The following is a 23,799-nucleotide window of genomic DNA, read 5'->3' on the forward strand; positions in this document are numbered from 1 at the left end:
AGGAGAAGGAGCATGAGAGTGGTCAACATCCTGCCGGGTGAAAGCAGAGATAGGTCTAATGGAAGAAAAAAAGAATGGACAGTGAAGAGCGGAAGAGGAACAGGGACAGTGGTCGCCGGCACTAACCCGATCAAAACCCGAACGTACTGCCGGGCCCGGGCCCCGGGCTATATCAGTCAAATAAACAATGGCGAAATGCAGGGAATAGTACTAAAAATAACGGATGAACTATGACAAAAAAGTATACCTACAAGAAAATCAAAACAGACACACAATAATAGCAAGGGAAGTACAAGTCAAGGAACAAAAGACATACCTAGGGGAAGGCAGAGACAAAGCATAACAGAACAACAAAGACATCGAAGACAACCAAACAAACTAGAAGCAAAATATATCAGTAAAAACAAAAGCAAACATGAACAGAGTAAGCATAAAGATGCAAAAGCAAAACAAATCCCAGTTATGCCGCAAAATCAAACAAACAATAGGCAGACCGTATATACAGAACAAAACGATATAGGGCAGCCATATATCAATGACGATGAAAGCATATACCAAGACAAAATCGTAGAAGCAGATATGCTAAACAGATACAATAGCAAGACGAAAGCAGAATCAAAGCAAACAAGCAAATCAGAACAAACAGGAAGCAGAGATGCAAGAGCAAAGCAGGAAGCAAACGAAGACAATACTAAACATACAGTAGACAAGGAGCAATACAAATCAACCAAAAAAAACAAGTATGCGTATGGAGAGCAGTAGATCATAGACAAACAGAACAAATCAAATAAGCGGATAGCTATAACATGAATGCACGAAAGTCAACCAGAAGCCCAAAATACAAGACAATAGCAGAGTCGAGATGATTCTAGCCAGTATCAAACAAACAAAGAGACAAAAGAGAACAACAAACATAAAGCAGAGACACGTGAAAGAGGGATATCGAGAAAGCAACGAAGCAAAAGAATCAAACAAACAAAATCAAACAGGAGATAGGAGGCAAATCATGAAGCTGAAAGCAGAACTCGAAATCAGCGAACAAATGCAGAAGCAAACAAACATAACTGAAATCAGGAGGCAGAACAAACAAACAACCAAACAAGACAGAACAAACACAAACAGGAACAAACCAGGAACAAACTAAACAGAACAGAAGCAACCGATAACAAAAAAATCAAAACAGATAGTAATGGATATGTAAAACGAGAATAAAATCAGAGACAAACAATATGAAATAAGATAAAGAACAGACAAAACACAAAGAGATGATGAAGGGAAAAGTTAGTGAGGGTGCCCCCCCCCCCCCCCCACGCGCGCTCGCCCCGAACCCACGCCCCGCCGGTCCACTGGGACCAACCCCATCCCGCCTGCGGCTGCGGTGGAGTGGGTACCGGGCACCCGCCCGCACAAAACAACAAAAACCACACAAGACAAAGCCCCACAACAGGGGGGGGTGCACAAAAACCATGCACCACAGCGGACCAAAGGGATGGGGAGGAATGCGGAGGGATGTGTACGGTACCAGGGGGTGGTGGGTGTGGCGGGCACGGAAAAAACCTGGAGTCTTGAGAGGGGGGTCGTGTGGGACACCTGCAAACACGAACCACGGTGGTAACGGCAAAAGGGGCCCAAAAGGCAAAGTGGTTGGTGGAGGGGGGGTTGTGGGGTGGTGAGTGTGGGGGTGCTCGGTGGGGGCGGGGGGGGTGGCTGGGGAAATACGCTGCCCCCCTCCGCCGGGGTGGTGGCCATTCAACACCCAAAAGTGTAGGGGAGTGCGGTGTGGCGTGGACAACTGAGAGGGAGGCGGGGGGCATGATGTGTAGACGTAGGGGTGGGGATGGTGCGGGGGGACGAAACGGAGATACACACGTCGGCGCCAAAAATAGCGCATGGGGGACGCGGGGAGCGGGAGGGGGAAAACTGAAGCTGGGTCCCCAATGGTGACTTAGAAGTCTACGGACCAAATCATAAGCGCGGGTGGATATAGTGGTGGGTTTGAAAATAAACAACTTGTACGAGATGATATTGTTCCACCATTTCACAATATTAAAGATCAAAGCTGGATGGTATATTAGCAACAATTCGGTATAACGAAGACATTTTCAGAAAGGCCAATGCCTTTTGATGATACTATCCTGCGTCCTTCCTGAACGAGAGAGGAAGTTTGAGAAAGGTCATGTCCATTCCAAGCTCTTCTCTTTTTGACCATAGAATAGCTAGTACACTGCATTTCACCTCTCAAACAGCCCTATTGACATCTAGATAAGGGAAAGGGCGTATGAAGATCACTGTATACTACTAGCATTTCAAGGCAAAACAAATGTTAGGGAGGGCCACTGACAGACCTCGATTTTCAGATTTTTCATGCATGTGTCATGCCAGGAAGGTTTGGCTGCAAAATGAGTTCTGTTATTACTCACATAGATATAATATGACCAATCAAGGGTTTTAGAAACTGTGATGTGTTTTCTATCCAATGTAATAATAATCAGCATATTGTACGAGCAAGAAATTGAGTACGAGGGCCGTTTGAAGAATGGAGCACCTTGTTCATCCAATGGCTACTCATACTGCCCTGCAGACCATAACAAGTTTTAAGTTGAAAGCAGAACATATAAACTTAACAAAGCACAGCCCTGGTTAAATTCAAATAGACCACCTTTCCAGGAGTGACTACCTCATGAAGCTGGTTGATGCAGAATGCCAAGCGTGTGCAAAAGCTGTCTTCAAGGAAAAGGTGGCTGCACTAGTCTGAAAGGAATCTCTAAATGCATAAAAAATACATTCTTGATTATGTCTTAAACCCTAACCTCTTTTGTTTAACTACATGATTTCCAATGTGTATTTCATAGTTGAAGACCATCAAACTAATTATTATACGATAGAATAGAATAAATATCGTTTATACAAACGAATTGGATCAGTAAGTAGTGTCCAAACACCTTTTGACAGGGTACTGTATGTATCTCACACCCCTGAGTCGATACTTAGTAGAAGCAACCATTTGGCAAGCGATTACAGCTCTGAGTCTTTGTTTGTCTCGACAGATTCCACCACCCTGGGATGTGCACATTTGCGCCACATTTTTATTATTAAAAAATTACTTGAAACTTCTGTGGACATTGTTGCATTAGATCATTGCCTCCTAGACAAACCATTCTTCCGGGTCTCCTGGCCGGTAGACTGTTCCAGTCAGATTTAAAAGGGCAAAACTGTCACTCTGGCCAAACTCAAAGGACTATTCACTGTCATTCTTGGTAAACAAACTCCAGTGTACGATTTTGCCTTGTGTTATAGGTTGTTTGTCCATGCTGAAAGACGTAATATCATCTCCCAGTGTCTGCTGGGAAATGCAGGCGACTGAACCAGGTTCTAACCTCTAGGTTTTGCGATGTGCTGAGCTCCATTCCATAAAAAAACAGATTTTTACTGAAAAACTCAAGTCCTTAAAGATTCGGCAACATACCACCTAACATGGTATGCGGCCACCATTATTGCTGTTGAAAATATGGAGAGTCGGTAACTAAAAGTAATGTGTTGTATTATGGCACCCAAAATACACCTTAAGTATTCAGAGAATAATGATTGCTTTTGCTTCATTATTACGTTAGTAGCCTTGGTGCGCACAGGATGCAAGTTTTTTCGGATATATTTCTATTTCGTACAGTTCTTCTTTTCACGCTTGTCAATATAGGCTTCCAGATTACGTGAGAAAGTAACTACAATGATGTAATGATTGCATCCAACATCCTCGTGTTATCTCCTATGTACAACGAGCCATTAAAAACCCATGCTAACATGCCTTTTTAAAGTCACGCTTGAGCAGCCGTCAGTACAGCCGGTTCTCTTGTCGTCTACCGAGCAACTTAAACGTTTAGTGGAAGGGACACCAGTATCTTCTAGAAAATGACTGGGTTAATGAGTACTCCAGCGATGCAGCGATCCTTTTACATTTTTGGAACCGATACCGATAATCAATATTTCCTTCCACACAAAAACCCCGATTACCGGATATTGTAATCATATTGTAGCGCACTTAAACATATCTGTCAACATGGAAGACCACAACAACGCTGTATATTTACGTCGGCCATACGTCATTCTATCTAACGGTTATATGGTAGGCACAATCAGGCATTTGACATGGTTATTGCACAACATCACGTTGCATTTTCAGCCTAATAATCATGCCGATTCGATAATTCTTTTAAATATCGTTGCATCCCTAATTATAGACCAACAAAGTGTAATTATTTAACTGTCACCATGACAATCACAGGAATATTCACTGTCGGCTAACTCTACCAACTAGGCTTCCGCCTTTGACGAGGCATTGAAACACTCCCTGGATCTTTGGTTGAATCTGGTCTTGATTACTGCTCAAGTGAGAGGACTTAACAGATCATATTTCGAATGCAAGGAATGAGGTAGTCATTAATTATGAATACGGCAGTATTGTGAGCTTCATCTATGGGAACTTTTTAGCACATTTCTCTACTCCTGAATTTTAGGCTTGCGCCTAACAAAGGGTTGCTTGAATACTTATTGACTTCAGACATGTTCAGCTTTCTCAACATTTTAATGTAGTGATAACACTTGAATAATCATATATATATTATTTTACAATATTCCACTGACTTATGAGGTATTGATGTCTGTGAATACTTTACTGAAGGCAGCTGATATCTACCTCAATAATGCACATTGATCTGTACTCCCTATATACTAGCACGACAGTCTTGTTATTTGATTCTTATTACCTCCAATGTGTTTCATTGGTGCTCTAGGCAAGCATTTCACACGGTTGAAGTCCTACACCCAGTTGTATTTACCGGAAGTGACGAATAAAGATTTGAGTATCAGGAAATTCCTGATTACAGGGTTTACACGATTATCCTGTATGTTAGTCTGTGGGAAGGTAGAAGGCTTTCCTGCCACAAAGATCTAGCAAACACTAAACGACTCCATCACTCTGGGCTTGTTTATATTGACAAGAAATAAGCTGTTATCTTGTTTATTTTGAGCAGTTCAAGTTTTTTTATTTATACTGGTATAATAGTTTATTATGCTACATCATTTGTTAAATTCACTACTTGATACCATTTGATTCTTGAAGATATATACAAACTTTGAAAATGCCTCTGGGGCTTAGCTTCCAAGACTTGTCGACCATGTGAGAAACCAAATCTAGTAAGCTTGTATTTACTTTAATTGATTTGTAAACAAATGCACATGTAAACCAAACACTAGTACAGCCTCAACTGATTAAACGTATAGATTATTGACTGATCTAAGATTGCGTCCAGTCCTTGCATCCTTAGTTTCTGTCTGACGTGAATTTCGGAGTGGCTTCACAGTATTCTCACAGCGCCCATCCCTCACCTGTTTAACCAAACAGCGCGGCGGCAACCAAACTTATTATTTGTTTGAACATGCAGAGATTGCTCCTAAGGTTTTAGAGGACCTATAAGGTATTCCAATTGTGACTAAAAAATGTTAATAAGGTGTGTGGTCCAAGTCTCTGAACTCTCTGTCGACGTCACTGACTCCGTAATCACATGGCTACTTGTCAGTACCAGGAGAAACAATCTTGATGAGGAAGGCCTGCTGTTGCTCAGAATCTGTGACCTGCTAGTGGAGGAGAGCGTCTGGAGATAAACACCAACCACAGGCCAGTACACGGTTGCTATCTATATCTGCAGCTTCTTTCTCTTCCTCTGCTTTTCTAAGTCTTCACATTGGTCTGGTTCGGTTAACCCCCTGTACATCAGACAGGCGCAATCAGATGCATCACGATGTCAGCGGTGGCTCCCCTGCAGTAAAGCAGACAAAGGTGTAACAGTATACGTTTTATTTTAATTGTCCTCTCTTACAGTTCTCAGTTGTACTGGAAGTTTTGCTAGCCCTAATGTTCACTTATCTGCTTTCATTTCAACTTTTTTCATTGACTAACCTTGACACAACTGAGGTCGACATGGGCCAGCTTTCGATTACCTTGGTTGAGTCACTGCCCTGGGACGAAAATTGAGAGCATGTATCTGAGGGCCAAAGACTCATGATTGACATGCTGAAATTCTCACTTAGTAGCACTATTCAAACTTAGCTAAATGCCACGTACCTCAGCACTCTATTGTCCACTTTTAACTACTCTGAACTCAATAGCAATATACTTCGAAAAATCGAATACAACACTTTCATGAGAGGCCACTGAGCTCATGTTGACGCAACATTTCATAGCTATGCAATATGCAGTGATGACAAACAGCGTGATGGCCTCTAGTTAAAAACGAGAATCTGTTGTTCTTATAGGCAATAGGCCTACTATATTTATTTTGTAAACTTTCCCAATAATTGCAGCCAAAGTTCCATTGTGACAGTTCTTCTAGGTATATCTTCAATATGCACCTCGGATAATTGGATAAAAGGATGCGCGCAGTTTGCGTCCCCGATGGTTGTCTGTCTTGCACTTGTGATCAGCTCTATCTCACAGGCTAGCGCTGATGGAGCGCGGTCGTCCCGCAAGGGAGAAGGGCACAACGTCCACTGGCCCGCAAAAGGCATAGATCTTTATTTTAGTGGCATTAATGGCCACACAAAGGGGATGCTGCTGTGAAACTCTAAGCATTATCAAGTGCTTAGTGAAATGACAGAGACTTGATGTAGTCTTGTAACCAGCCTGCGCCAACAGACACACAAGCCGATCTTATGTCGTTTTCTCATGACTTTCTTCTAGTCGCATTCATGCAGGCTGGTAACCAATGTATTAAAAATCAAAAACATCATAGCCCAACGATTGTAGACAACTAAAAGTTACATTAGTCATAAACGTAAGCTTCTGTTCAATTGTAATTACTTCATACATATAATAATGCCACGAAGAATCACTAAGGACAATCTTGTTCATGCCTTAAAATCAACCAGTGTCTGCCTACAGCGCTGTTTGGCGGTTGACAGATCAGCGACCTAACATAAGCGACAACTCGGAGGATTATGCTATATCTTGTGTCTTCCTAAAAAGACTATACAATTTACATCCGATATAACTCATGCTTTCCTTTAGATCCTGTCTAAATAAAAATGTGATTTGATAGCTGTGACGGATGTAGGCTATACTAGCATGGAAATTTATTAGACCTTCCGAATCGTTAGTGGCATCAAGTGGCTTGTAGGTTATGTGTTGGAGCCAGGAGTGCTAAATGTGTTTGTTAATCAAACGGTTCAATTACTGTGAGACGACACGGTTATTTTTTTTGGACAATCCACCGGCTGAAATGGAATTTCGTGACAGGCCACAGCTCGTTAGGTGCAACTCAATATTGAGGAAGGTGTTCCCTAATGTTTGGTATACTCCGATGAGTGGAGAGTGATGAAAAGTGATAATTTTTCAGGAAAACTGATATTAAATATATTCACGTCCCCAAATAACTTGATTACAAAACAGGTTTAAATGATCTACAGTAAGCACTCAACCAGCCATCTAAGATAGGGTAATCACCATGTATGTAAGCCAGAGGACAGACAGTATTCCATTGGATACATTGACTTAAATACAAAACCAATAGACTTGACTCCGCTGAACAGAAATGCAGGATTAACTATAGTACTTGAAAAGGCATAAGCTACAGAGTTAGCTAGTACTGCACTGCTAAAAATTGTAGTGTGAGATATTATGGACTCGGAATGAGATTGAACGGTTAAAACCATTTGTTTGAATTTTGAAATGAAGAAAGAAGAGCGCAGAGACTAGCTTAATTTTTTTTTTTTTTTACGATTCGTCTTAGCTTAGTATGAAATGTAAGCTAGCTAGTGTAGACCCTAGCTCAAAAAGCTGGCTGAAACCGAGGGATGCTATTATTTCTAGCTGGCTATGGCCTATCCACACTTGGAGTTTTCCAAGTCAAGGGAAGCTTTTGGTTTGATTAGTTTATTGCCACTTTGGCCTGCCGGCTGAGACGTGTTTTAAACTGCTTGCTGGCTGTACACTTACTGCATTGATGTGTAGCGGGTTTACTAACCACTTAGTTCTAGCTAGCTATGGTTGACTATGACTTTAGTTAATATGGTGACATGATATAGGCTGTGCTGTTAGGCGGTTATGATATTGAAGCGTTTGGCTTGGAAAGTTATTTTGTGCCCTGGTCACAGACAGCTGAAGTCCACAAACAAAGGAAAAAGGGTGAGAGGAGGAGAGCGCGGTAGATGCGAAGAAGGAATTATACAATGAGCAAAGATGATCATGTTTGTGAAAGTGGTCTGTGTTTGAGCGTTTGATCAGTGGTGTATTCATTCTGTTCCAAAGGTTCTTCTTTAAATGGGAAGCCATAAAGAATTGGGGATAAAATATACCTGAATTTGTTGCCAATGCTCTCGGTTTGCGAACTGTTTGACTAATTACTGTTAAGAAGAGACCTATGTTGTCAATGTTCAGAACTGCAACTTCAAAATTAACTACTCAGTCCTGCAACCCAGAATTATGTCAAGATACTGGTGAAATAGAAACAGACAGAGGCACAGCCTACAATAGTCAATATGTTTATTCACGAGAGCGCCCTCTCAACGTCCACGATCTCTCTGTGTGTGTGTGTGTGTGTGTGTGTGTACAGTATGTGTGCCTGTGCCTATTTCTTTCTCTCCTCCTCATGAACCCTCAGTCCCTCTTCGGTTCCTCACAAATAAATTCAGAGAAGAAACCTACATATAGCTACAAAGCCCCACAACCTGAGAAAGTGACGGAACATAACCTAACAGGCTTGTGTTCACAAAGATAAAGAACAAAATCGGACTTCAAGTGTGCTACTGTGGTGGAGAGAGAGAACAGGAATGGGCCATCTAGCTTTCAAAGCACTGGGATATTTCTGACGTGAACGTTTGCAAATGGTCAAAATCAAAAGGTGAGTGGTGTTTTTACTTTGTTTTCTCCTTCCCCCTCCTCTTTAACACAATAAAATGAGGAGCTACGCTGTGGAAGTAGGGGGATGGAAGCTAGCTAGTGTTTACGTCCATAATTTATGACTTCTGTAATTCCCAGAGGTGAGAAACTTTGCCAGCCATTGTTGTGGAAGGCCTTTTAAGAGGCAGATTGCAGATCTGGTGTAAATGGTAACATAGAGAGGGATACAAGACTTAAATAGAAAGACTCAACGTCAGAGATTCTGAGGACGAAGATACTGTACAGACCAAGATACTGTACGGACCAAGATACTGTACGGACCAAGATGCTGTACTGTCCTAGGGCACACGGGGCAAGATGAGGCTTGTGGCGCTGTACCTGCTGGTATTTTCTGTGGATGCTGCTGCTCTGCAGATGTAGATTCAGGTGTTGTATCTTGGTTGACAATTTAATGGGCACACATCCATAATGAGGAGTAAACATGAATAGCAGAGTGGTGACACGTGAAATTCTAATGAGATTATAAATACTGTAGAACAGTAGTCACCAACCTTTTTTTGAGTCAAGATCATTTTCTGAGTAAAAATACAGGCCGCTCAGATTTTTTTCAAAATGACTTGCAACATTAACCAATTAAAAACAGTTCTGTAGCAAATGACGTTTGTGCAGTAAGCTGTAGGCCCATTACATTATTACTGCATTCTGGCTAGGCTTAAATTGAAAATAATATAGGTATTTGATTACACTGATCATGTGTTGTATTAATTGTCACTCTCTCACTCCCTCCACTCACCGTCCCTCCTCTCTCCCTCCCTCCACTCTCCCTCCTTCCACTCACCGTCCCTCCTCTCTCACTTCACACGTGTATACAGGGTTAGTGTGTAATGGTGTATTCAGGGTACATATTTATGGTGTATACAGGGTACATATTTATAGTGTATACAGGGTACATATTTGTGGTATATACAGGGTCAGTATTTATGATGTTAACAGGGTTAGTGTTTAATGCTGTATACAGGGTACATATTTATGGTGTATACAGGGTCAGTATTTATGATGTTAACAGGGTTAGTGTTTAATGGTGTACATGGTTAGTGTTTAATGTTGTATACAGGGTTAGTGTGGTGTATACAGGGTACATTCTAATGGTGTATACAGGGTTAGTGTGGTGCATACAGGGTACATATTTATGGGATATACAGGGAACATATTAATGGTGTATACAGGGTTAGTGTTTAATGGTGTAAATATGGTTAGTGTTTAATGGTGTATACAGGGTCAGTGTTTATCGTGTATACAGGGTACATATTTATGGTATATACAGGGTACATATTAATGGTGTATACAGGGTTAGTCTTTAATGGTATATACAGGGTCAGTATTTATGGTGTATACAGGGTGAGTGTTTAATGGTGTATACAGGGTTAGTGTTTAATTGTATACACAGGGTCAGTGTTTAATGGTGTGTATAGGGTTAGTGTTTAATGGTGTATAGAGGGTTAGTGTTTACGATGTTTAGCAGGGTTAGTGTTTATGTGTATACAGGGTTTAGTGTTTAATGTGTATACAGGGTTAGTGTTAATGGTGTATACAGGGGTTAGTGTTTAATGGTGTATACAGGGTTAGTAATGTATGGTGTACACAGGTTAGGTTTAATGGTGTATACAGGGTTAGTGTTTAATGGTGTATACAGGGTTAGAGTTTAATGGTGTATACAGGGTTAGTGTTTAATGGTGTATACAGGGTTAGTGTTAATGGTGTATACAGGGTTAGTGTGTGCATATAGGTACATTCTAATGGTGTATACACGGTTAGCGTTTAATGGTGTGTACAGGGTTAGTGGTGGTGTAATAGAGGGTTAGTGTGGTTGTATACAGGGTTAGTGGTTTAATGGTGTATACAGGGTTAGCGTTTAATGGTGTATACAGGGTTAAGCGTTTAATGGTCTGTACAGGGTTAGTGTTTAATGGTGTATACAGGTAACATTCTAATGGTGTATACAGGGTTAGCATTTAATGGTGTATACAGGGTACATTCTAATGTGTATACAGGGTTAGCGTTTAATGGTGTGTACAGGGTTAGTGTTTAATGGTGTATACAAGGTTAGTTGTTAATGGTGTGTACAGGGTAGTGTTAATGGTGTATACAGGGTTAGTGTTTAATGTTGTATACAGGGTTAGTGTTAATGGTGTGTACAGGGTTAGTGTTTAATGGTGTATACAGGGTTAGTGTTTAATGGTGTATACAAGTTAGTGTTTAAATGGTGTATACAGGGTTTAGTGTTTAATGGTGTATACAGGTTAGTGTTTAATGGTGTATACAAGGTTAGTGTTTAATGGTGTATACAGGGTTAGTGTTTAATGGTGTGTACAGGGTTAGTGTTTAATGGTGTATACAAGGTTAGTGTTTAATGGTGTGTACAGGGTTAGTGTTTAATGGTGTATACAGGGTTAGTGTTTTAATGTGTATACAGGGTTAGTGTTTAATGGTGATTACAGGGTTAGTGTTAATGGTGTTACAGGGTTAGTGTTAATGGTGTATACAGGGTTAGGTTTAATGGTGTATACAGGTCAGTGTTTAATGGTGTGTACAGGTTAGTGTTTAATGTGTTACAGGGTTAGTGTTTAATGGTGTATTACAGGGTTAGTGTTAATGGTGTATACAGGTTAGTGTTTTAATGGTGTACAGGGTTAGTGTTTAATGGTGTATATATGGTTAGTGTTTAATGGTGTATAATATGGTTAGTGTTTAATGTTGTATACAGGGTTAGTTGTGGTGCATACAGGGTTAGTGTTTACTGGTGGTGTATACAGGGTTAGTGTTTAATGGTGTGTACAGGGTTAGCGTTTAATGGTGTGTACAGGGTTAGGGTTATAATAAAGTGAGTTTCCATGACATTCCACTCTGTCACTCTCCACAGTAATAGAGTCTTGGAGCATGTTGACAAGTTCATCATGATAGAATTATCACAGTAAGTCATTAGTCATCTGCTGAAGAAGTCAAATTTGGTGACTGCCGTACTCTTCTGTGCTTTAGGAGAAAAACTCAGCCTGTTAAAACACGCTTTTTTAAGTAAGTAATTAACTTACAGACGTGAGTTGTTGGTGGAAGTTGAAGCTGTGTTAAGACCGGCAGATCTTGTGGTATTTCCACTTGTCTTGATGGAAACCCAGCAACTCTCTCTAAATAAACCAGCCTTCCTTTTAGAGTCAAGAGACAGATCCCTCATTATAATAGACAGACTTGCCTCCACAAGCTCAGAGGCTCTCGTGTCTGCTCTGGTATTTTGGTTGGTGTTGGTGCAACGTAGAAATAGAATGACTTGAACACAGTGGTGGAAAAAGTCCCCAATTGTCATACTTGAGTAAAAGTATAGAAACCTTAATAGAAATTTACTCAAGTAAAAGTAAAAGTCACTGAAATTCTACTTGAGTAAAAGCCTAAAAGTATTTGGTTCTAAATATACTTAAGTATCAAGAGTAAATGTAATTGCTCAAATATAGTAAAAGTGTAAATCATTTTAAATTCCTTCTATTAATAAGCAAAGCAGGCGGCACCATTTTCTTGTTTTTAACACTCAGACATCATTTACAAAAGATGCATGTGTGTTTAGTGAGTCCGCCAGATCAGAGGCAGAAGGGATGGCCACGTGTTCTCTTGATAAGTGTGCGAATTGGACAATTTTACTGTCTTGCTAAGCATTCAAAATGTAACGAGTACTTTGGGTGTCACGTAAAATGTATGGAGTAAAAATAACATTATTTCCTTTAGGAATGTAGTGAAGTAAAAGTTGAAAGTTGTCAAAAATACAAATAGTAGATTAAAAAACATGAGCTGGCGCACACCCAGAAAAAATAGTTTGTGTGGAGGTGCTGACTAACGGCGCATAAACTATAAACTATGCAAAATAAAGAAAGTTGCACACGGCAGGGAAAATATAAATAGTAAAGTAAAGTACAGATACCCCACAAAAATACTTAAGTAGTACTTTAAAGTATTTTTACTTAAGTACTTTACACCACTGCTTGAACAGACATCCTCCCCATTCAAGTCAATGTTCTGTGATGGAGCTTTGACTTGCCTAGTTAAATAAAGGTTAAACATTTCCCCCATTCTAGTTATTCTGTTTCCATGGTGGTATATGTGCTGTTACCCAAATCATGTGATGCCCCTCTGCTCTGATTCCTCTTCTTGATTAGGCACACTGTACACGTGACTAACCACAATCTGCTACTCTGCGTGTGAGTCACTGTGACATGGCAGAGGTTTCTCATGGCAACAGGGATAACAGGATGCAGTCCCCTCTACAAGCCTTTGTTTTTTTTCACATCAACATTCGACATTCAACATCAAGACCCAAACCTTGGAGTCAGTCAGTGGTTGTAGGAGGAACAATGTTGGCTCCCGTCACCTCGTTTCACACACTAACTGTTGTCTTTGTGTGATGTTTTATTTTATTAACACCACAGGCAGTCTCCACTACCTCACGGAAGAAAAATGCAACCCACTTTATATCCCATTACTTCCCATCAAAAACAGCCAACATTTCTGGATTATTATTTACCGTACGGTAGAAGGTCTTTTACATGCAAAGAACACATTTCACATTGTTTTGGAGTGAATTTCCCCTTTAAAGGAAAGAAAATTTGAAATTTGAACCTTTTCCAACATGAAAAGCACAGCTCAGATCATGACTCAATAAAACACCCCCAAGAATAAGAATGGGGAATTGTACATTCTCACATTTTTAAGAAATGAAAAGAGTAATTTATGATTTGCACTACAGTACGTCAATGCCAACACACATTGGGCAGCCATTTTTCCTTTCTGTTAAATTAACTGGCGTATAAAAATACACATTAGAGCATTTCCCACATCAAAGAAACATTTCCATTTTAAATAATACACATTTTTAGAGAGTGAGCTGGAGAGAAGAGAGAGGGGGGTGGGGGGGTGGGGGCAAGCCTTTTAAGAGAGAGGGGCTCCTCTGAGTGTGGAACGATACTGGAGGAGTTTGGTCTTGTGTGGTCCCTGCTTCCCCTTTCTCTCTCTCTCACTCTGCCTAAGCCTATGAGCTGGCTAGGGCCCTTTGCTTACAGCACACCCTGAGCTTTAAAAGGCTGGGCTGGAGGTCTGAGGAGGTACACTCTCCTCTCCTCCTGAGTGCTGTGTGGGTCGGTGGGACAGCTTTTCCATCCTCCAGGCCAGTAATGCAGGCATCACCACAGAGCTGGGCCTTCAGGCTGCTCCCTCTCCTCCTGGCCTCTCTCCTGCTTGCCGTTACCGGGAGTACTGTCACAGTTGAAGGTGAGGATTCAGGACCCAGCAGTGGCATTGTCACTGCCGGTAATATTACCAGGGGTCTGGGTGGACGGGCGGATGGATGGGGCTTACAGCTAACTTCAGCCGCGGTTAGTCTCACAGCTAACCTCAGCCGCGGTTCATCTCACAGTTAACCTCAGCCGTGGTTTGTCTTACAGGTATTTTACCCTGATGACGACAGCTTGCCTGTCGAAACGGTGGTTATTAAATTATTGCATCTGAGCTCCTAGACTGTGAGGCTGTGAACTTTTTAAAGTCATCTCACATGTAACCTTAGGCTTGGTTCGTCTCACAGGTAACCTCAGCTGTGGTAATTGTGGTCAGGTGTGTGAGTGGAGAGAAAGAAAGTGTGTGTGTGTGTGTGTCAGATCCAGCTTATGTAAATTGTTATGACACAACGGGATGGATGGACTGTTTGTCTTTCCGTTGTTTTTGTGTGCAGTCTTCCTCACACCATCAGGACTGCTGCCACTATTCTGAGACTGAGAGGCATCAAGGTGTTTCTTAACTGGTTTTGTCCATTTTTGACGCCTCCTCAGAACCCAAGTCCCCTAGGAAAAATGTCTACTCAATTGTCTCAACTGTAACGTGCTTTTGTGTTTTTTTTTTCCAATATAGAGGAGCAGGAGAAAGAGAGGGACCCAGCCTATTGGAATGCTCAGGCCAAGGAGACACTCCAAGCCGCGCTGAGACTCCGCCCCCGAGTGCACCGCGCCAAGAACATCATCCTCTTCCTGGGGGACGGTAAAGAGGCAGAACCATAGACATACGATAACCAGATGGTGTTTACGTAAAGCACGGCATTATCTGGCACTGCAGAGCACACTTCACTATCTAGCACAGGGATTTCTTTGTCAATTACAGGAGTAAAACTGGAGGAATACTGTTGGATAAATAATTGGAATTGTAGTTATCGAGGCCCAGGCGTGCATCCAACGAACGTGGTTTAAAGAGAGTAGAGCGGCTTTGAGATGCACACTTAGAGGGACACAAGGTCTCAGTGTTTCTGTCATTGGCTGACAGAATTTCTACTCTGCATGAAAAGGTCTATTTTGTGATATTTATGAGGAAGTTCTTCTTCTTCTTCTCCTTCATGAGTCATTTACATTGCCATTTGAGTTATTTAGCAGATGCTCGTATCCAGAGTTAGTGCATTCATCTTAATTAAAACAGCTAGGTGAGACATCCACATATCACAGGCACATTACAGTCACAGTAAATACATTTTTCCTCAAGAAAGTAGACATTAGCAAAGTTAGAGCTAGTCTGAAATGAAGAGTAATGTGAGTGTCATTTTACAAACTGCGGGGGGGGGGGGTTATTTAAGATACTCTTTGAAGAGGTTTCAGATGTTTTCAGAAGATGGGACTCTGTTGTACTAGCTTCAGGGTGAAGCTGGTTCCACCATTGGGGTGACAGGACAGAGAAGAGCTTGGACTGGGCTGAGTGGGAGGGTCAAGAGACCAGAGGTTGGCAGAACGGTGTGGGAGGGTTGGGGTGTTGGGTTTGAGCATAGCCTGAAGTTAGGGAGGGGCAGTTCCTCTTGCTGTTCCGTAGGCAAGTACCATGGTCTTATAGTGTATGCGAGCTTCGACTGGAAGCCAGTGGAGTGTGCGGAGAAGCGGGGTGACATGGGAAGGTTGAACACCAGGCGGGCTGCAAAGTTCTGGATAAGTCGCAGGGGTTTGATGGCACACGCAGGGAGCCCAGTCAACAGCGAGTTGCAGTAGTCCAGAATGGGAGATGACAAGTGACTGAACTAGGACCTGATCCGTTTCCTGTATGACGTTGGGTCGTACTCTACGAATGTTGTAGAGCATGAACCTGCAGGAGCGAGTCACTGTTTTGATGTTTGCAGAGAACGACAGGGTGTTGTCCGAGGTCACGCCAAGGTTCTTAGTAAAGCCCTTTTGTAAGGAAAAACGAATTATGATTGGCTGGGACTGGATCCCCAGTGGGTCGGTCTGGCTTCCAAGTGGGTGGGCCTATGCCCTCCCAGGCCAACACATGGCTGCGCCCCTGCCCAGTCATGTGAAATCCATGAATTAGGGCCTCATTTATGTATTTATGTCTTGTGAAATCCATGAATTAGGGCCTCATTTATTTATTTATATGAACTGTAATTCAGATATTTTAAATTGTTGTATGTTGCGTCTATATTTTTGTTCAGTATAAATAGAATTGTATCAATATAAGAGGCTTCTCAATTAAAAACATTAGGAAATACGTTTGGTGTTTGGTCTTAGAGCACATTAATGAGGGAGGATGACATCATTGTCATCTCATTTGTCACTCAGGGATGGGTGTGTCCACTGTGTCCGCGGCTCGCATCCTGAGGGGCCAGATGGACGGAAGGTCGGGGGAGGAGACAGTGCTCGCCATGGATACCTTCCCTTACCTCGCGCTCTCTAAGGTCGGATGGAACCCTGCACTATTTCACCCTAAACCTCTCACTAGGCATCCGTTCAATTCACTCAGTCCTTGGTTTCATTTCAGGAAGATGTTTTGCATGCTCTGTTCTCTTGACATGTTGTATCTTGTCGTATTTCACCCTACTACAGCTCAGTACAGTCCTCTTGGTGTTGTTGTAAGAAAATGTTACACAGCTTAAGTTGAATTTGACAATTTAAATTTAAATGCAACCATTGTGGTGAAAGCAGGAAACACAGAATTTAGGTCTATGGTCAGATAGAAGTTAGCCAAACATAATTCCAAAATCTTTTCATTCTCCATTGAATTCTACACATTTTGATAAGAATTTCCGGTCTCTTCGATGTCCTTTCCAGCTTCTCTCACATTCATCAGATAAGGTGCACTGAATGGCAAAGAAAATAATGTAATTTACAGGGACTCAATGACCCCTCCTTTTTTTTATTTTTTATGTTTCCCTAAGATTCCAACCCAAGATAGACTGCAAAGTTGTACGTTATCTTATAAACTAGTGTTTAAGAGTCAAGAAGAGACTTCGGACTTTGGACTTTAGTAGCTATTGCAGCTTAGCTGTTACGCAAAGAGCTCTAAGCCTCTTGGCGAGGTTCCTAGGTGTTGGGGAAAGGTTGTTCCAGTACTTATGTATCGCTATGCCCCATAATTTGAGTGTGTATGTGTTTGTTTTGTGCCATACAGACGTACAGCGTTGATAAGCAGGTAGCAGACAGCGCTAGCACAGCTACAGCGTACCACTGCGGAGTGAAGGCTAACGCTAAGACAGTGGGCCTTAGCGCCAATGCAGTGGCCTACGAGTGCAACACCACGTTTGGGAATGAAGTGTACTCCGTGCTACATCGCGCCAAAGCACAAGGTATGTTGTACCGCAACACATACACACTCATTTTATACAGACAAGCAAAAACAAAAAACACACAAACGCTCACTTCCACTACCCATCCACAGCCACCCCATACACATTCCATTGCACAATTGACCCTTCGCTAAGTCCCGCCCCAAACATTTTGGATAACCAATCGCAACGCTCCGGTGGATAGCAACTGTCGCTAACCTGTTTTGTGTTTGTAGCTATAGTATCGGAGTCGTTGGAGTCAACACTCTCAATTCTGACTCCAATTTGACAAGACTGGACCAAAATGAGCTAAAAAATAGTTACAGCTGCAATGCCAGCGTAGACATGGCAAACATGTTTAGACAATGTCTGGTATATCATCAAAAGTCATTAATCTCAGCACATTTTTGGACTCATTCAGCAGTTTTTAACCTGATTAAGTTGAATACTATTGAAAACATAAGTTCAAAATTATGCTGTCACTGCTTCCTGTCAGTAACTTTTGATAAATAGACAGATGTACAGTTTTAAAGTTTCCAAATCACTAACCAATATGCAGAAACAGTTTGTGATATATTGAAACCTAAACATAAAATGTACTATCTACATATACGCTCCACTACATATATTTATTGACATGGACAGTGAAGCAAAACCTTTCACTTTGGCTCTATACTCCAGAATTTTGGATTTGAGATGTTTAAATATGAGACGACAGTACAGAATGTCACCTTTAATTTGAGGGGATTTTCATACCTATCTGTTTGACCTTTAGAATTGAATGACCTTGATGTATCTAGTCCCCCCATTTAAAGGTGTCATAAGTATGTGGACAAATTCACTTACAGTGTATCAAAGTAGTCAAAAGTTTAGAATTTGGTCCTAAATTCTTGGCAATGATTACATCAAGCTTGTGATTCAACAAACTCGTTGGATGCATTTTCTGTTTGTTTTGTTTGTGTTTCAGATTATTTTATGCCCAATAAGAATGAATGGTAAATAATGTACTGTGTCATTACGGAGTCACTTTTATTGTAAATAAGAATATAATGTGTTTCTGAACACTTCTACATCCATGTGAATGCTACCACGGTTAAGGATAATCATGAAGGAAATGTGAATAATGATGAGTGAAAAAGTTACTGATATGGTATGATATTTATACCTCTGTAACTTTCAATTTAACCTTTTACTGCGGTGGGCTAAATGAAGGGGGAAGAAAGGGGGATATCTAGTCAGTTGTACAACTGAATGCATTCAACTGAAAAGTGTCGTCTGCATTTTAACCCAAAACCTCTGAATCAGAGAGGTGTGGAAGGCTGCCTTAATCGACATCCACATCTTTGGCGCGCGGGGAACAGGGGGCTAATTGCCTTGCTCAGGAGTAGAACAACAGAGTTTTAACTTGTCAGCTTGGGGCTTTGATCCAACAACCTTTTGGTTACTGGCTCAACACTCCTAACCACCAGGKTACCTGCCACCAGGGTCACACAGAGTATTTCTTGGTAGTCTTAAACAAATCTACTTTGAAACAAAAGTATACACCTCACACACATGGTTATGGGCTTTAAAAAAAGATGATACCTGTACCATGTCAGAAAAAGAGGTTGCGTCCCAATATTACCTTTTATATACATCACAGAAGACTGAAATATAACAAAACTGTTTGACATAGCAACACACAATTTTCGCAGTAAAAAAATAAATATATATCTTTATTAATTATGAATTTCTAAAATATAATAGGCTGAAGGGGGCGCTTTTGGTCATTGACTTCAGGAAAGGGCTATGAAGACAGTATACAGGTAACTGCCAAAAAAAGGAAGCACTTGAGTAAATGAGAGATACCAAGTACAATATATAGAAAGCAGGGGCTTCCACACATGGTCAAGTAAAAAAAATGGTGGGCAGGTCATTATTTTGGCTACCATGGCTACGCCCCTATAGGATGACAATGCCCCCATCCACAGGGCACGAGAGGTACCTGAATGCTTTGATGAGCATGTAAACGATGTAAACCATATGCCATTGCTGTCTCAGTCACCAGATCTCAACCCGATTTAACACTGATGGGAGATTCTGGAACAGTGCCTGAGACAGCGTTTTCCACCACCATAAAAAATACATTCAAATGATTGAATTTATTGTGGAAGAACGGTGTCGCATCCCTTCAATAAAATTCCAGACACTTGTAGAATCTAAGCCAAGGTGCATTGAAGCTGTTCTGGCTCGTGGTGGCCCAAGACCCTATCAGGACACTTTATGTTGGTGTTTCCTTTATTTTGGCAGTTACCTGTATGTTAAACACAAATTATTGCCACAATTACAGTAACAGTCAAATGTTTGGACACACCTACTCATTCAAGGGTTTTTCTTTATTTTTTACTATTTTCTACATTGTAGAATAATAGTGAAGACATCAGAACTATGAAATAACACATATGGAATCATGTAGTAACCAAACAGGTGTTAAACAAATCAAAATCTATTATATAAATTAGATTATTCAAAGTAGCCACTCCTTGCCTTGATGACAGCTTTGCACACTCTTGGCATTATCTCAACCAGCTTAATGAGGTCGTCACCTGGAATGCATTTCAATTGGCAGGTGTGCCTTGTTAAAAGTTAATTTGTGGAATTTTTCCCTCTTAATACATTTGAGCCAATCAGTTGTGTTGTGACAAGGTAGGGGTGGTATACAGAAGATAGCCCTATTTGGTAAAATATCAAGCCCATATTATGGCAAGAACAGCTCAAATAAGCAAAGAGAAATGAGAGTCCATCATTACTTTAAGACATGAAGGTCAGTCAATATGGAATAAAATCAAATCAAATTTATTTATATAGCCCTTCGTACATCAGCTGATATCTCAAAGTGCTGTACAGAAACCCAGCCTAAAACCCCAAACAGCAAGCAATGCAGGCGTAGAAGCACGGTGGCTAGGAAAAACTCCCTAGAAAGGCCAAAACCTAGGAAGAAACCTAGAGAGGAACTAGGCTATGAGGGGTGGCCAGTCCTCTTCTGGCTGTGCCGGGTGGAGATTATAACAGAACATGGCCAAGATGTTCAAATTTGCGATAAATGACCAGCATGGTCAAATAATAATAATCACAGTAGTTGTCGAGGGTGCAGCACCTCAGGAGTAAATGTCAGTTGGCTTTTCATAGCCGATCATTAAGAGTATCTCTACCGCTCCTGCGGTCTCTAGAGAGTTGAAAACAGCAGGTCTGGGACAGGTAGCACGTCCGGTGAACAGGTCAGGGTTCCATAGCCGCAGGCAGAACAGTTGAAACTGGAGCAGCAGCATGGCCAGGTGGACTGGGGACAGCAAGGAGTCATCATGTCAGGTCGTCCTGAGGCATGGTCCTAGGGCTCAGGTCCTCCGAGAGAGAGAAAGAAAGAGAAAAGAGAGAATTAGAGAGAGCATACTTAAATTCACACAGGACACCGGATAAGACAGAAGTACTCCAGATATAACAGACTGACCCTAGCCCCCCGACACATAAACTAATGCAGCATAAATACTGGAGGCTGAGACAGGAGGGTCAGGAGACACTGTGGCCCCATCCGATGATACCCCCGGACAGGGCCAAACAGGAAGGATATAACCCCACCCACTTTGCCAAGGCACAGCCCCCACACCACTAGAGGGATATCTTCAACCACCAACTGGAAAATTTGTGCAGTCGCAAACACCATTCAAAAGCGCTATGATGAAACTGGCACTCATGAGGACCGCCACAGGAAAGGAAGACCCAGAGTTACCTCTGCTGCAGAGGATAAGTTCATTAGAGTTATCGGCCTCAGAAATTGCAGCCTAAATAAATGCTTCACAGAGTTCAAGTAATAGATATATCTCAACATCAACTGTTCAGAGGAGACTGTGTGAATCAGGCCTTCATGGTCGAATTGCAGCAAAGAAACCACTACTAAAGGACACCAATAAGAAGAGACTTGCCTGGGCAGAGAAACATGAGCAATGGACATTAGACTGGTGGAACTCGGTCCTTTGGTCTGATGAGTCCAAATGTGTGATTTTTGTTTCCAACTGCTCTTTCACAAAAAAATTAAATAATAATTGTTAGGGGAACGGATGATCTCCGCATGTGTGGTTCCCACCGTAAAGCATGGAGGAGGAGGTGTTTTGCTGTTTACACTGTCAGTGATTTATTTAGAATTCAAGGCACACTTAACCAGCATGGATACCACAGCGGTCTGCAGCGATACGTCATCCCATCTGGTTTGCGCTTAGTGGGACTATCATTTGTTTTTCAACATGATCCAAAACACACTTTCAGGCTGTGTAAGGGCGATTTGACCAAGAAGGAGGGTGATGGAGTGCTGCATCAGATGACCTGGCCTCCACAGTCACCCGACTTCAACCCAATTGAGATGGTTTGGGATGAGTTTGGGATGAGTTGGACTGCAGAGTGAAGGAAAGCAGCAGTGGTTTAAAGTACTTAAGTAAAAGTACTTCAAAGTACTACTTAACTAGATTTTGGGGGTATCTGTACTTTACTATTTATATAGTATTTACTTCACTACATTCCTAATGAAAATAATGTACTTTTTACTCCATACATTTTCCATGACACCTAAAAGTTCTCATTACATTTTGAATGCTTAGCAGGAAAATATTTTTTTTTAACATTTAAAAATAGATGGGCCGTCTGGTTTGCTTAATATAACCAATTTGAAATGATTTATACTTTTACTTTTGTACATAAGTGTTTTTAGCAATTACATTCACTTTTGATACTTAAGTATATTTAAAACTTATACTTTTACACAAGTAATATTTACTGGGTGACTTTCACTTTTACTTGAGTCATTTTCTATTAAGGTATCTTTACTTTTACTTAAGTTTGACAATTTAGTACTTTTTCTACCACTGAAATGCAGCCAACAAATGCTCAGCATATGTGGGAACTCCTTCAAGACTGTTAGAAAAGCATTCCAGGTGAAGCTGGTTGAGAGAATGTCAAGAGTGCAAAGCTGTTATCAAGACAAAGGGTGGCTACTTTGAAGAATCTAAAATATATTTTAAATTGTTTAACACTTTCTTGGATACTACATGATCCCATAAGTGTTATTTCATAGTGTTGATGTTCTACAATGTAGAAAATTGTAAAAAATAAATAAAAACCCTTGAATGAGTAGGTGTGTCCAAACTTTTGACTGGTATTGTATATATACTGTGTCTCACTAGCTTAATTACCATTTAAAGAGTAAAAAAATGCTAACCCTAATGATCTGGGTAATTGATTAGCAATACACATGGAGCCTTCTTACAATCTCTACTTACCAAAATATTCAAGGATAACCAGTAACCTACGTCAGCCTAGCTGCCTAGACAGGACTTTTGGAGTCGACTCTGACTCTCAGTTGTCAAGGAGTCGAGGAATCTTCTCTTCTGAAGTCGACTCTCCACCATTACGTTTCAAACGTATTGGAAGCCAATGAGGACAATGGCAAAAGTCATACTGGCAGAGACTTTTCATGAAAAAATGTATCGCTTAAACGGCTAAATAATTGAAATGTGCACCAGGGGTAGTCACGACTGTGATTCCTGAAATACAGAGCCTATTGATGGAGCATTTTACAAATCAGAAAATGATGCCAAGATGCATTGTTTGGTAGCTGGTTAGCTAGCTCTCAGTCTTGGTCTTGTCTTAGTCTCAGTGTCTCATTGACCACCATTGCTAACGCTAGCTAGTCAGTTAATATAACTTGTTTTCTCCAAATGCATGTTAGCTAGCTAAGTTAGCCAACGTTATATTATGAATACAACTCTCATCTACTGTTGACAGCAGAATATGATTTTAGATGACTAATTAGTTCCAAAATTGGTTAGTAGCTTTGACTGCACGCTGACAATGCATTCAGAGCCATCCAGTGGCTAGCCAGACTACAAACTTGATTTTAACCAGGTTTATTTTTACCAATTTTACCGTCAAGCAGTTTTAATGACAGTTCAACAAAAGCGAGTGTCCAGATTAGCAAGGGGTCGTTTGTGTTTGATTTCATTGTCAAAAACACAGTTTGAGTTCATCGAGTGGAGTTTTCTCTAGTAGTTTCAAAGTGTAATTGAAACGGTTGTTTGAGGTAGCAACAGTAACCAAGGGGGCGGGGCTTACAAATGGTCAAGGTTCACTCATTATATATATCTTGTATCCACACCCTCACAAACTCCACCATAGATAGATAGATGAGGATGATAGGATTGCAAGGTTATCTAAAGTGCAATGTTCTCAACTCATTATCTACTGTGTCTGGGAGTAAAACGATAATCTGATATTAAGTAAC

The 23,799-nt window shown here is 41.1% G+C and overlaps 1 protein-coding gene across 1 annotated transcript in view; it reads left to right on the forward strand.

The window, feature by feature from the left end:
* The first annotated feature begins 14,016 nt into the window (after nt 1-14,016).
* The window catches only part of alpi.1 (alkaline phosphatase, intestinal, tandem duplicate 1), a 37,770-nt gene continuing 27,987 nt past the window's right edge, over nt 14,017-23,799 (forward strand). Inside the window, exons 1-4 of the mRNA XM_023970755.2 lie at nt 14,017-14,197; nt 14,831-14,956; nt 16,510-16,625; nt 17,339-17,513. Coding sequence (XP_023826523.1) covers nt 14,101-14,197; nt 14,831-14,956; nt 16,510-16,625; nt 17,339-17,513 — 514 coding nt within the window. The 5' untranslated portion in view covers nt 14,017-14,100. The remainder of the gene's footprint in view (nt 14,198-14,830; nt 14,957-16,509; nt 16,626-17,338; nt 17,514-23,799) is intronic.

This window comes from Salvelinus sp. IW2-2015, linkage group LG26 (assembly GCF_002910315.2).
Source record: "Salvelinus sp. IW2-2015 linkage group LG26, ASM291031v2, whole genome shotgun sequence".
NCBI classification, from domain to species: domain Eukaryota; kingdom Metazoa; phylum Chordata; class Actinopteri; order Salmoniformes; family Salmonidae; genus Salvelinus; species Salvelinus sp. IW2-2015.